The 15,130-nt window shown below is 33.4% G+C and overlaps 1 protein-coding gene across 3 annotated transcripts in view; it reads left to right on the plus strand.

Annotated features, from left to right (window-relative positions):
- Positions 1 to 15,130, plus strand: part of GSK3B (glycogen synthase kinase 3 beta) — a 170,497-nt gene that overhangs the window by 128,071 nt on the left and 27,296 nt on the right. For 2 of the 3 annotated variants that reach the window (XM_037525488.2, XM_054700537.1), the window contains exons 8-9: positions 4,397 to 4,492; positions 13,714 to 13,752. In XM_037525488.2, coding sequence (XP_037381385.1) covers positions 4,397 to 4,492; positions 13,714 to 13,752 — 135 coding nt within the window. The remainder of the gene's footprint in view (positions 1 to 4,396; positions 4,493 to 13,713; positions 13,753 to 15,130) is intronic. The other variant, XM_037525489.2, reaches the window with a different exon arrangement.

Genomic DNA, 15,130 nt, shown 5'->3' on the forward strand with positions numbered 1-15,130 from the left:
TACCCAACTGTTTTCCAAAGGAGTTTTACTCTTTCCACTCACTATGAACAACATATGTGAGTTTCACTGTTCTACCTTCTCATCAATACATGATTTTTAATCCTATCTGACAATTTCTTCATTTTAATTAGTGTTTAGACCATTTACATTCAGTGTAATTATCAATATAGTTAAGTTTAAGAAATCCATCTTGTTTGTATGTTTTCATAGTCCTATTTCCTTTTCCTCTTTTACTGCCACCTTATGGATATAATGAGTATTTTAAAAATTTTGTCTATTAGCTTTTCAAGTATACCTCCTTGTTGCTTTTTTTAGAGATTATTCTGGGAAATAGACATTTTTATTGCAATCTACAATTAATATATACCACTTCACATATGAAGTGCAGCTAATAATATACCACTTCACATATGAAGAGAGAACTTTGTGACTCTAATTTTTCCATTTTCTCTTCCTGTATGTACATTTTATATCTACAGCACTTTATTGTTTGCTTTAAGCATTTGGTTCTTCTAAAGAAATTAAAAGCAAGTGGAAAATGCCATACATTTATCCAGATATTTATCATTTTTCTGTGTCTTTATTCCTTTGTGTAGATACAAATGTCCACTTAGTGAAATACTTTTTCATCCTGAATACTTTCAAGTCTCTTTAATTTTTTAAACTTTTGATTACAACCTAATGATATTATAAATTCTTAATATATCTTGCATAACTCAAAGGTTCATCTTTCATTTTATGGTTTATCAGTGGAATTTATGAATTTTTTTAAGCTCTTTAAAAAACTTTACCTGTTTCTGCTATTAATTATTGGGTAGACCATTTTAGGGATTCAGCTACACTTGCATTTTAATTTAATATCTACCTTGACAAACTGTAACTTGAGATGCCAGTTTACCTCAGGTAACCTTAAGTTCTTTAAATGTAAAGTGAGCAAGAGTATAAAGTTTAAATGAAAAAAAGAGAATTAACATACTTAGCACAAAACTTTACATACTGGCTGCTCAGTAAACAGATTTTTTTCCCTCTTTTATTTTCTCCTATACCTCAATGATGTAATTTTTGAAAGAAGAACTACATACATATACTATCTTCACTTAGTCATTTTAGATGATTACAGTGTGTTTGTTCATTATGATGACTGACCCCTGACCAACGTCAGCAAGGAATTCTTCTTGGCTAGCTGCCAGTAAACTTTGGACTGTCTCTTTACCTGGCCTGAGTGTGTCACAAGATACCCACATCCCTGTCATTTAAATGTTCATTGTCCTTTATCTGTGGATTCTTTTCCAACTTTTGGAATTCGTCTTCTTTTAAAATTTCCCCTTTCCATATATTTTGTCCAGTAGCTGTTGATCCTCCGTACTCTTCTCCTTAAGTCAGCTTTACCGTTAAACTTGTTACAGCCACCTAGCACCTGTAAATCAAAGTACTAGCGTAGCTGTTTTTTCACCTCCACTTTTTTTCTAAATATCTTAATTAAAAAAATACTTTATTGCTAAAAAAAAAAAAAAAAAAAGCAAACCATCATCATTGAGCTTTCAGTTCTTTTTGCTGGTGGAGGGTCTTTGCTTGATATTGATTGCCACTGATTAATCAGTGTAGTTTGCATAGATTGGGTGGCTGTGGCAACTTAGCAAAATAAGACAATAATAAGATCATCCACACTGATTGACTCTTCTTTTCATGAAAGATTTCATGACATGCTGTTAGCATTTTGTGCATAATAGAGCTTCTTTAAAAATTCAAAGTCAGTCCTCTCAAATCCTGCCTCAACTACGTTTATATAATATTCTAAATCCTCCATTGTCATTTCAGTAATGTTCAACAGCATCTTCATCAGAAGTAGATTACATTTCAAGAAACAGCTTTCTTTGTTCATCCATTAGTATAAGCTCCTCAGAGTTTTATAATGAGATTGCAACATTCAGTTACATCTTCGGCACTACATCTAATATCCTAGCTTTTTTATTACTACCACCACATCTACCATTACTTCTCCATTAAAGTCTTTGAAACCCTGAAAATCATCACAGAATCTGTGTAGGGTGGTATAAGAGAGAGGGTCTTTTCTTTTTTTAAGTATAAAAAGAAAAAAAACAAGTGCAATATATTTGAAAATTTTTCATTATAAAATTTTGGTGGTTAACATGTTTAGCTCTAAGTTGCCTGTGAGACAGAATTTAGGAGAACAGTGTAGGGAGTAAATGTAAATAAATAAGACATATAGTAAATCTTGTTACTATAAGTATTGTAATATTTAAATAATTTCTGAAAGTTTTATTATTGGTATTGTTTCATATAATAATTGCCACACATTAAAAGCATATAACTTGACAGTTTTGACATATCTATATACCCACAAAACTATCACCATGAAATCAAGATAATGAACAACATTTATAACCCCCAGTAGTTTCCTGGCACCTCTTTGTAGTACTTTCTTCCCTCCACAGACCTCATTACCATGATCTTATTTCTCTTGCTATGGGACGAAAATTTTCTAAAATCCCATGTAAGTGAAAATATACTATAGTTTGCTCTTTTGGGTCTTTTAATCAGTCTAATTATTTGTAGATTTCCATGTTCTTTTTATTAGTAAGTAGCATCCTACTGTCTGCATTCACTACCTTTTTTTACTTACTCACCTACTAATACACACTTGAGTTGTTTCTACTTTTTGACATTCGAAAAAAGATGTTATGTACATTTGGTTACAAGTCCTTATGTGACTACAAGCCTTCATTTCTCTTGGCTAAATATTTAGAAGTGGGAATGATGAGTGTATGGGTAATATATGGTTAACTTTTTGCAGACTGCCACAGTATTTTCTGAGATACCTTACCATTTTATATTTCTGTTGTCAGTGAATGAACATTTCAGTTACTCTGTATCCTTATTATGACTTGGTATATATATAATCTTTTGAATTTTAACCTTCTTGGTTTCTAAGTTATACCTTACAGTTTTAATTAACAGTTTTCTAATAAAAATGATGTTGAGCATCTTTTTATGTGCTCATTTGCTCTCTTTGGTGGAGTGTTTGGTCATATTTCTTGCCTATTTTTATTGTGATTGTCTTCTCACTTTTTAATTATAAGAGTTCTTTGTATTCCCTAGGTAAAGTTCCTTTGCAAAATACATATTTTGCAAATGTTTTTATCTATAGCTTGCCTTTGTTTCTTGAGTATATCTTCTGAAGTTTTTAAAAAACAAGTTAAAAATTTGATTGAATTCTGAAAAATTTAATGAAGTCTAAAAAATTAGAATGAACCAAAAAATTCTGAAATTCTTATTTTATCTTGATCATGCACTAGCTGTGACACAAATCTTAAGGGCTTATTTCACTTCTCTGAGCAACTGTTCTTAAATTGTCAATGGCTTAATATTTTATTTTAAAAATTTTGTTTTATACCAGACCCTAGAATCATAAAGACAATAGTATGCATTGTCTCTCTTCAGAATGCTCATTTTTAGGGCCTCCCTGGTGGCGCAGTGGTGAGCGCTGGGTTGCGAAGCTGCCCGCAGCCTCTGCAGAGCCAGTTCGATCCCCGGCAGCTCCCCGGCTACCGGAGGAGGGTCCTGCATGGCACGCAGACCTCTCCTGCTGCCCACTGTTCCCCTCTGCAGTGTACTTCGGTCCTTCTCCCTGCTCTGGCTCTAGTGAATTCTCTCACCCTCCCGCGCTTCTGACTGTACCCAGTGCTTGTATAAATAAATAAATAAATCTTAAAAAAAAAAAAAAAAAGAATGCTCATTTTTATTTTTTAATATATCTTCCTGGTATCTGTCTTGTGCAGCCAGGTCCATATACTTTCCCTCTCCTGGTGTCTACTACAGCTCTGGAGAATGACGTGCTCTGTGTATTTCCATCTTGTATTGTTGTTACACTTCTTTTCCACACCAGATATATAAATTTGTTATAGCAGGAACTCTACATATATCATAGTTCGTTGCACACAGGGTACACTGATTAAATTACTGATGATACTGTTTTAGTAAGATTCTCTTGACTAACTTATTGATAAAAATAAATCTTTGGCTGTACTACACTAAATGAATAAAATATATTCATATTTCAAGTGTCATTGCAATAGATTACTTTTCTATATGGAATGAAAATGCTGGTTTTTACTTAAATATTTTTAGGTGATTTTTTTTTTTTTTAAACACAATCCAGATTTAACTCTACTAAGATGAAAGGCAATATAGGGTAGTACAGCATGGACTTAGTAGTCAGTTAAATTAAAAATCTTTAACAAAGGCGGTTCTGTTTAACAAGCTATATGTTTTATAACTTTCGAGTTCCTTTTTCTAATGAAACCAGTATGTTAAAACATACAAGACTTTTTAAGTATATAGAAAATTTTAGCAAAAATTTGCTTAATTTTTCTAGGTCCTGGGCACACCAACAAGGGAGCAAATTCGAGAAATGAACCCAAACTACACAGAATTCAAATTCCCTCAAATAAAGGCACATCCTTGGACTAAGGTGAGTCAAAATGAGTTTTAAAAATGAACATTAAACAATAGCTAACTAAAACTGGGGTCCTCATTGTTCTTGACTAAGCTATTTTGAGACTAATCACTGCCTGTGTACAAAGTACACATCAGTTCTGCATGTAAAAATAGTTGGGTAGATGTACGTAAGCATTTCCGTGATTGTACATGGTTTCATCCCTATTGATTTCCTGTAGACAGTTTCCAGCCTGGGTTTTTATTTGTAAGGGAGGAGGGTGTACTTAGATCAATAAAATACAGAACTTCATTAGGAGGAGGATCTTACATGTAAATTTGACTACTTAAAATTCAGAAGTTAATTTCCTTACATAGTGTTTTTAATTGGCTCAACATCATATTAGCATGTAAAAACATACATTTTATGTATTTTCTTTATTCTTAAATTATTAGTACATAGATTTTGCTATAGATAACAGTGTGTTTTACTCCTCTAGGTTACTTTCCTTTTGGTGTTTTGGGAGCAGGAATAAAAGCAGATATGATCTTAACCTTAGGGTATACATTGGAAACAATTGATGGGTTTAACACATCACCAGCCTATCAGAATCCTAACCTCAACATTAGATGGAACCAGTTCCAAGACCAAAAGTACTAATTTACCAGAAGACTTTTATTTCCTTTGATACTTTAATTGAAATGATTTTAAAAGATATTTTTTCGCATTTCAGTTTAATTTGTGTAAACATGCATAGGGAAAAAACAATATCTTAATAGGGTTTATGGCTATAGTGAATCGCTAGCTTCCTAATTTTATGAGGACTTCTGACCAAAGATACCAAGTGATTTATCCAAGAATTCATAGGTGATTTGTGACAAAGCCAAGATTAAACTTGTGTGTGTGTGTGTGTGAACTGTTAAATCTTTCAAATGTCTACTTATGTGCCATGCACTCCTCTCCCCCTTTTATTTATATTTCATTATATTTTTGTGGGTTTTAAATGTTTGAGTTTATGATACTCATTTCAAGGTGATACTTTAATTAAAAATGTATGTGTAACAGGTTGTTTTGAACAACGATAAGTTCATTTACTTGATTATAGATGTTTTATAATATGAGGTGAAGTAATTTAGGACTGTAGATGAACTAATTTACATTTACCAGATTCAATGCATGTCTCTTTCTCACTCTAATTATATTATGATTCCAGTTACTTTTTTTCAAGTTCTCACCATCTTGTTACCTCTCTTCATTTTGGAAAATCTTCTTGTTACTAATTATTTATTATTTAGAGTCAAAGACCTCAGTAGTATAGTCATGCCAGAATATATATGGTATCTTTCACTGATCAAGAAATGAAGATGTTATTCTCTGCTTTTAAATTTTGTAATGAATTTTGACTAGTTTAAGATAAACCACTGTTTGATCTTTGTACTTTAGATTCTTTTTGGATTTGGATTAGAAGATACCTAGGGTCTCTCTTAACTCAGATTTCTAAGTGACTTACTTGGATTTGAATACTGATTTGCAAACTTGAATCATTAAAGTTATTCCAAGTTAAAGTATTTGTAATAGGTGGTTTCTAGTGTACTGTGATTTCAACCATGTTAAGTAAACAACTGAAATCAACAAGAGAATTCTATGTAGTAAATAAATACAGGGAAATGTTTCAAAGTGCTCACAAGTAGTTTGGATGAGATGCGTGTAGGTGATACTATTTTCTTGGTTCTGTGTTTCCATTTTTCTTAAATATGCACCTTTTTATGAAGAAAAAAGTAAAGCTCTTTCAGTGTAATATAAAATAAATATACATCACACATTACCCTTAATAGACTTTCTAACCAATATAATGATGAAATTAGGGTCATAAGTCCCAGTACTTATGATTTATATCAAGATTGCCATCAATATTAGTATATGTCATAATTTGCTACTACTCTTCCCACCTTCCCCCTTCCCCACATTGTCTCTCTTCAGTTTAAGTGTTAGCCAGGATGGAATGTAAAAAATGATTGATTATAATTAAAATAGAAGCCAGCAGAAGATTTATGGTAAATTTGTATGCTTTATGCCTTCTTTTGCATTTATGGATTCTTGATGTTTCTGTGTCTTGCCTAATGCTTTTCAAATTTGAATGATCTGTATAAAACCCTTTGACTTGCTTATTAGGTTTCCATTCTAGTACCACATGTGGAATAATGACTCAATTTTCCCACCTGTTTTGTCTGTTAAACCTACATAATTTTTCATGTAGGTTGTCTTGACATAATTTGATTTTCACTTGGAATAAATGCATTTACCATGTAATAAGTACACTTATGTTAATTTCTCATTAGAACACAAAACTAGAGTGGTATTACTGTGGTCGTAAACATAAAACCAAATTCAGGCAAAGAAACTCCATGGAACTACTTCATCCAGCTAGATGATTCAGAATATGCTTATTGATTTTTAAAAGACAGGTTATTATTAAATGCACATGCAAATTTTAAAGTTCTGGAGGGAACCTAGACACCTGAATCTTCATTATGATTGAGGCAACAGCTTGAGAATTATACTCTTATGCTAGGTAGCCAGTAAAGTTTTTTAAAACATAAACAATATTACTTTCTAAAGAGATGGGCTTATTTCCTTTGAATGGCCAGGCAAACAAGAATCTGGAAACAAAAGCTGATTTGCCTTAATTGCAGTCGTGTGTTAGATCCCACTTAAATATTCAGTAGAACTCCAGACATGTGAGTTCCCTCGTTTTCACTGCTGCAGTGTAGTCAGCTATATCTTCAGGATTGGACACTGGTGTTCTCAGAAAAGGAGGCAGTCAAAGATCATGAGACAAATGTCTTCTGTGGAAACACTGAGGTGAGAGGATACAGATGTGTAAGAAAGATAGCAAAACAAAACAATGAGATGATCCTAATGTGGTGCATGGCAGGAATCTTGAGAATTTAGAAATCCAATTGTTATAGGACAGGGAGAGGGTCAGCCCAAACCCCGCAAACCTGCCTATTCTAAATGGGTTCTGCCATCCGCCGCATCAACACAAAACATAGGAGACTTTAATGGGAAGGAACTTTAATAAAACTAGGAAACAATACAGGTAAGGCAAAGAGTCTAGTTTCTAAATGAAGCACCCAAAGTTACCCATCCCCTCGTGGGTAAAAGTCCATCCATATGGGATCGGCCCAGAACAAGGCCCCAAAGCCTGCCACAAGTCTAAAGCATCTTCCAGTGGGGACCCACAGAAAACGGTCACAAACAACTGGACAAGCCCGGAAGGAAAAGAGCAAAATCAACATCAAGATAAAAGCTGCCATTGTCACCTCCCCACGGGTCTCACCCACATCTGTGTCACCTAGTCCACAACCAAAAGACAAGCGCAGTTTCTTCACGTGTCTCTAGGCTCCATGTGCCTCCTCCAGGTCTCCTGGCTCCATCCTGCTTCCTTCCTTAGTCTCTTCTCCAGCTTCTCCTCTTCCTGCTCAGCTCCACCCTCCCTTGGGAGGGGCAGGGAACCTCCCCCTTTCCTGGGGACCACCCTGTTACACAATGAGTGGCCCTTGCCTATTACTTAATAGCCAGAGCAACATAATTCATAGATAATGTAGGAAAGGACTTAGGTGCTATGTTTTGAAACACAGACCATTACTGGGAGTGGGTTTGGGAAGAATAAAGATCACTGCATTGGTGTATGCATGTACACTTCAAGGAATAAAAGCCAGATGGAAAACAAAAAGGAGGTCATGCAAAAAGTAGAGCAGGTATTAGTTAGAGAATTAGAGAAGAGATTGGTTGGAAGAAAAGAGGAAGCTTAAATTTTGCATTTAGCACATGGAGAGGCTATTTAAATGACAGTGTAAGGTTCCAGTTTAAGCATTGTTCTTACTCTTTCTGCCTCGAGGTTTTTCTTTTGTAAGATAACAATTTGACTATAGTGTCTTTTCTCTGGGTTCTTTTGAAAAGGCAGCCAAAGTATGCATCTAAAGGATTATTTCCTTTTAATTCTAAATAAATGAAAAGATTCTACCTCTAGTATAGTTCTGTGATTGTCCTCCTTATCCCCACTGCCCTGACTTAGATCATCATCATATCACAGAATTGTTAAAACAGTCTCCTACCTTCTGATTTCCTGTGTTCAGTTTCATGTATTGCTATCAATGTTAGTTTTCTTAAAAGCACACATGATACTGTCACTCATATTTAAAATTCTTCTCTGATTCCTCATTGCCATTAGGAAATTCACCATTTATGTTAAATGTATATCATTGTATACATATGAAAGTGATCATAGTAATACAGTTATTAATTGCATCCCTTCATTTAAAAAAAGTTCTCATTTGGATGACAGATTATACAGTCAGTCTGTTACTAATCTTTTCTATCTTTCCTTTACCAAAAAACCCAAAAGATTTAATTCTTACTCTGCTCCTAACATTCCCTGAGGCATCTAGTCCGTAGAACATGCTCTTTCCCATTTTCTCCAGCTCCTCTGCCGTTAGGGTGCATGCAGTCAATGAATGTAAAAGACTTTTAGAATTTGTATGTAGGTAGTTAGGTATAGTTAGAATAGGTTAAGGATTTCTAATAAGCTTATATTGTGTTTTCTATGTACCCTTCCTGCCCTCCCCACCCCATTTGTCCTGTTTCTGCTAATAGGACAAGTATTTCCCCTTTATCCCAGTAAGAATTGTGTGGGGTCAATTAAATAACACAGATATTTCTATATATTCTTTTAAAATAATGAAATTTATAAATGACATGGGTGGTTAGTGAAACAAAGTTGATTAAGAATCCCAAGGGCCTGATCTCTTTCAGTTACATTAGGGCTCTTTAATATGTTAGCTACATATGTGCATATTTTCCTACATCTAGCTCACTTTAAAGAAAAGAAACCATGCTGAACTTCTTGTTCTAATGAAACTGTCCTCCTGATTGTTTCCCAGAGAAACCATACTCATTTCTACCTCTGGCTACTATCTTTTTTTTTTTTTACACTTAGAATGCTCTTCATCTCTGTTTACCAAGTATTAATCTATTCTTAAGACCTCCCTTCTCCCATGAAATATAATTATTTCTCCATGATTATTTCACCACATAACTCCTGAAGGACCTACCAAGTCATAACATATGTATTATAGCAGTTCCTTATTTCTCTTTCGTAATGGTTAAATGACAGTCTATTCTGTATGAAGTAGATATCAATTAACTCAAAATGTTTATTGCTAAGTTTTTGGCATACAGACTAGTTTACTAATAGTTAAGTGTCTATAGGGTATGTGAGACCACAAGATCACTGGTTAGGTATCCCAGAAAGCATTGTCCACAAAAATCAGTCCTTCTGTACTTGATTTCTTAGAATACTGTCTAAATATTTAAAAATGAATGACACTGAAATTTCCAACTAGCTAACAAGGTAAGCAGAAATTTGAGTATGAGATCGTTTCAGCTATCAAAGGAATCAGACTAGACTGAATACGTTACATTTATTATCCTCTGTGCTTGAAACTAAAGGAAATCTTGCTGTACTATTTTTTTTTAACATTTTCTTCAAAATTTGACATTCCTTTCAACACAGGGTTTTTCAGAATTTGGTAAACACATCTGTTTCAACTATAGTTTAACACTATCAAAAATGCCTTCAGAGGGTCCTAGAGTGTGGGGAAAAAATTGCTGTCAAGTTGTTGTTTTTGGTTTTTTGGGTTTTTTGCAAGTTCACTTTATCTACCTTTCTTGTCTTTCTGCCGTAACTCATTTTGTTCACATGTATTCCAGAAAGCATGAAATGAAAGTTGGAAATTTCTGTTGGTCACTTAAATTGCCACTTTTCTGTTGCTTATGTAGATCAGTTTTTATATATTATTCAACCTCCTCTGCCCTGAACTTTCTACTTACACAGTATCACTCGTGACATATATTCACTATGGTCTCTACTGAACTTTCTACCTACATCTTTATTTAATGCTGTAATAATTACATCTTTTCTAACATCCATTTTCCTGTGTACAGGGTTCCTCCTTTTTCTTCTTATAATGGTTATATTCCTATCTCTTTGCTAGAAATTATATGCACTAAAATCCAGCTACTTGGATGGTTAATCCATACGTAAGAGGAATAATATTTTTTTGAAAATACTAAGACTTAAGTTTCAAGACACTTGTGGAGAACAGAGGATAGGGTTGGGGTGGATGGAAAAAATCTATTTTTAACATCATTTGCTCTTTAAAACCCTTTATCTCCTATGTAATTAATACTATGCCGGCTACCATAAAAGGATGCAAAAGAAGTAAATATATGTTCCTTGTCTTTTGAAAAACTTGCTGGTGATTGACTCTGTTAAAGCAAGTATTAAATAATATAATATATAACCATGTACTTCATCATGTGCTGTAGGTATTCAGAGGTATTTCACATGCCATAGGTATTATAAGTTTGTCTCCAGTGAGGGATGTTAGAGGGAAAGAGGAAGTCTCCTTAAAGATGATGGAAACACTATTATGAGTGTGCTGTTGAAGGAGGATTTGGATTTGCTTGGGTGTAGAAAAGGAAAGGAATTACTGTGTCTTCAGAAAACGTCCCATAAAATGAGGAGCTGTGGATGAAAAGAAAACAATCCTGTATTCTTGGGAAGGTCAGCCTGCCTACAGTCTTTTTTAAGAACAACAAAAGATTAAATTGGATAAGTAGATTTTTAGTAAGTCACTGTTCTATGTGAGCCTGTAATACTGTCTTAGTGAATGATACCAAAGGGAAAAATTAGGTTGCATAGTTAGATACTGATATCAGCTCACATATATAATGTGTCTTATGGGTAGTAGAGCTCAGTAAAACTCAGTAAAGCTTTTATTTAGTGCAGCTGAAATTTATTAAATGCTAGCTATGTTTTGGCTAAGGAATTGATTGTTTCTTATAAATTATGGACAATATCTCAGCACTTAGGTAGACTTAAATTCTTTTCTTAATTAACTTGATTAACATAATCATTCAACTAATCCATGGGTGGCATTATCTTTCTTTTAGTGGTGTACTCAGATTTACAGATTGCAAGTAATTTTAGATGATTCATAGGTTATTTGAGAGTCAATATTGGGGTGGCCTTCATGAATGTTCATGGTTTATCGGTTTTTAACATTGGGTGCTTGTATATTTTGTGTATGACCCTAGAATGGTGTCTATGTTGTACATTAATACAATGCAAACTAGAGCAAAGTAGCTGTTTAGAACAGGCACATTTGTTCTGTGTTTCTTAGATTAATTATCATTGCCCATAGTCATTTTTACATTGCTCTGGTTAGCCGTTTATTATAGTGGAATTGTTGAGTACTGATGCTATGATAATCAATCATAGGGCTTGAATATGATATTTGACTATTTATAAACGCTAATTTCAAATGGCTTAAGGTTCAGTCATAACAGTTAGCTCCAGGTTGTAATTTGATATTTGATGGCCAAAGGTCTTTTCTAGGATATATAAAGGGGAACATTAAATCTCTGTAGTTTATGAGTTATCCAAATGCAAATTTATTTTTAATAATTCTTCATTAAGGACTCATTTGCATTTGTTCAATACCACAGAGACTTTATTTCTAAAAAAATTTTTTTTTCTATTAGTTTCTTCTATGGATTAGTATTTGTGATGAGAGTTTCTTTCAATTTAAGAAAATGAGTTGCTGCACAGGTGAGGTAGTATTTGAATATTTAAAAGTTCATGTCAGTGTTTTGGTTCTTTACAATTTTTCCTTTTCTCTTTGCTTTTTTTTTCCTTTTGTTTATTTACTTTTTTAATTTTTTGCTTTGTTCTGTTGCTTTATTTATTTACTTTTGTTTAAAGTTTTTACAGGGGGTGTTTTGGGCTCTTCATGGCCTTGCTGCATACTTGGCTGGCCATATTTAGTCTGCGCACTAATTGTTAGTTGGCCCAGTTGACTCTTACTTTGTGCTCTCAGTTCTTTCAGTCTGGTTTTCTATTTTTGTCCACATGGTTGTGTTTTAGTTCACGAGAGATTTTTATTCTGATGGGCCGGATTTTAATCCGTGTACTAAATTTTAGTCTGCAGACTAAAAGTAATCCGCGGATTATTTATTTTTATAAAATATTTAATTCTCCCACTGGAAACTATCCTAAAAGAATGTTAAATTCTCTTAGAATAGCCAAGGGAATTCACAGCTACTGGTGAGTTCTGCCAATTTTTGTCCTCAATACCTAGACATAATAGACCCTACAACCTCTCAGGCATATTTGGCTCCTTTGTGCCTAGGTGTTGGTGTACATTATTATGCATGTCACCTGTAACTGTGACTGTCCCTTAGTTGTATTGCTTATTGTATATATTTTTGTTTAGCTTTTGGTGGGTGAATTGGGCATATTTGCAGATGGAACTGTGTTGAATTTGTAGTGGTCAAAGACATAGGATTTTTTTTTTTTCAGTGAGTTTTTCCAAAAAGGAAAGAATGTTCTATTTTTATTTTTCCTAAGTAATGGGTGCAAGGGTATGAGGGGGCAAAGCCCACAATAGAAAAAATAAGTTTATATACCCTCACTCCTGAGGTGATATGTCAATTTCCTGAAGAATCCTAAGATAATGAGAATGTCAGCAAATATCTTTTAGCAGGGAAAGTCAATCCAAAATGGAGAATAATCCGCGGTGGCCTGATCCTTTTTAGCTCACATAAATTGAAAATATTTGGCTTGCAATCGATAGTAATACAATTAAATTTATTACATTCCTCTCATTGCTAATAATTTAGCAAAAAAATGTTTATACTGTGTAACTGGAATATATTAATAGAGAAAAATTAGCGTCTTGGGAACTCCTATCTTTAAAAGCAGGCAAATATCTCCCCTCCAAGCCATGTCAATGGACTATGATTCCAGGTCGTAGAAGACCAAACACTTTACTTTGGGAACTTTACTTATAGATTTCATTTTGATTTTAACTTTTTTTGGTTTTGTATTTTTTTAATAAACGCACTGGCATTGGAACATAATAAACTAAAATTAAAATGTTTCTTTACTGTGCCTCACCATTGCGCAATCAAACAATTTTTTTGCATACACTGTGGTGAAATAATTTTTAAAACTTGGACTTGCTACTGTGGAGACTGATGTTTAAAGTTTATAACTGTATAAACATTTTCTATGTCCCCCCCCCCAACACCATGGATTTCTTATAACATTGGATATATTTTTCCTTGCTGGACTATTCTCTTTTGGATTGACTTCCCCTGTTTGGATTATTTCACTGCATTATCATCTTTAGGATTCGTCAGGAACAGGACATTTCACCTCAGGAGTGCGGGTATGTACTTAATTTTTTTTTTCCCCCAAAATTTCAGGGCAGGTCTGTAGAATGAAAGGGAAAACATTCTTGAAACGCTAAGCAGTTATTCATTCTTAAAATTAATAGTAAAGACAATGTAGGTAGCTGTGATTTCTGTTTTCATACACTGTGTGGTGTAGGCTTTGCTTATGGTATATTTAAATTGTCAATCTCCTGAGTGATTTAATGATACCTAGACTATAGCTGAAGAATTGTGGGGTTTTTAAATTATTACTTTTGCAAAAATGAATATTAATGAAGATCCACAGAATCAAAGATTCTAAGTGTTAATTTAAATGAGTAAGAATGAAATGGCAGCAGAAAATTATTCATTAAAAGCCAAATTTCAGTTACTGGTTTCCTTTTCTTTAGCCACAAAGATAATTCAGAAGTTATTTTCTAGTTTGGTCTGTAATTTTTTAAATTTGCCTGCTAGCATACCCTGTATTATGGTTAGAAATCTGAACTTTGGGAGATGCTGGGTTTTGACCCCATGTGATTTTCACTTAACCTTTTATAGAATATTAACCCCCAAGACTTTTCTCATCAGGAATCTCTCAGAGGGTTGAAAATAATAACGGATAATTTTTTGAAATGCTGATTGCCTTGATTTTACCACAGATTTTTCTCTTTATTGTTTTTACCTCTTTCATTCCATGAGTTAGCGACTCCTGGTAAAATAGGTTAATCTGTACATTAGTACCAACATGATGGTCACCTATAACCAGTAAGATACCAAAAAGATTTGAATGCTGTTTTGTGTGTTTTTTAAAAAAAAAAAATCAGATATAAACTTATAATACTGGTTTATTAACAACTGTTACACAAAGTATTCATTAATATAACATGAAATTTTTCAATTTTAAATATACTCACTGTTACCCTACAGTTGAATGTTATCAGGAGATATTTATTTCTACTTTTGTTGGTACTTCTGCTTCTACTTATGTGCTCCCATATTGATGCAGAAGCATTTTTGATTAGACTTAACAAAATAAATTTATGTGCTGTTAAATAAATGAACTGCCCTCCAAGACAGAATATGTCAGTAATGCTTAAACTTAAAAAAAAAAAAAAAAAAAAAAAATTTTTTTTTTTTTTTCAATTTTCCTTCAGTTTTTTTTTTTTTTTTTACATTTTGAGTTTGATTATGGAGCTGACTATGGAGTCATAGAGGAGAAAGTGACTAAGAAGCAGTGGAAGATCTAAACATTTCAAATAATATAATACCTTAAAGGTTTCCTTGACTTGAGGCAAGTCAGATTATTCAAAAGCAGTGTTGTTTTTTGGTTTTGGTTTTTGTTTTTTTGCCTTACAGAAGGTTTAAGATCCTACTTAAACTATTTTTCAATTTCCA

Source organism: Talpa occidentalis, unplaced genomic scaffold (genome assembly GCF_014898055.3).
Source record: "Talpa occidentalis isolate TD23 unplaced genomic scaffold, MPIMG_talOcc4v2.1 talOcc4.4, whole genome shotgun sequence".
In the NCBI taxonomy this organism is placed as follows: Eukaryota; Metazoa; Chordata; class Mammalia; order Eulipotyphla; family Talpidae; genus Talpa; species Talpa occidentalis.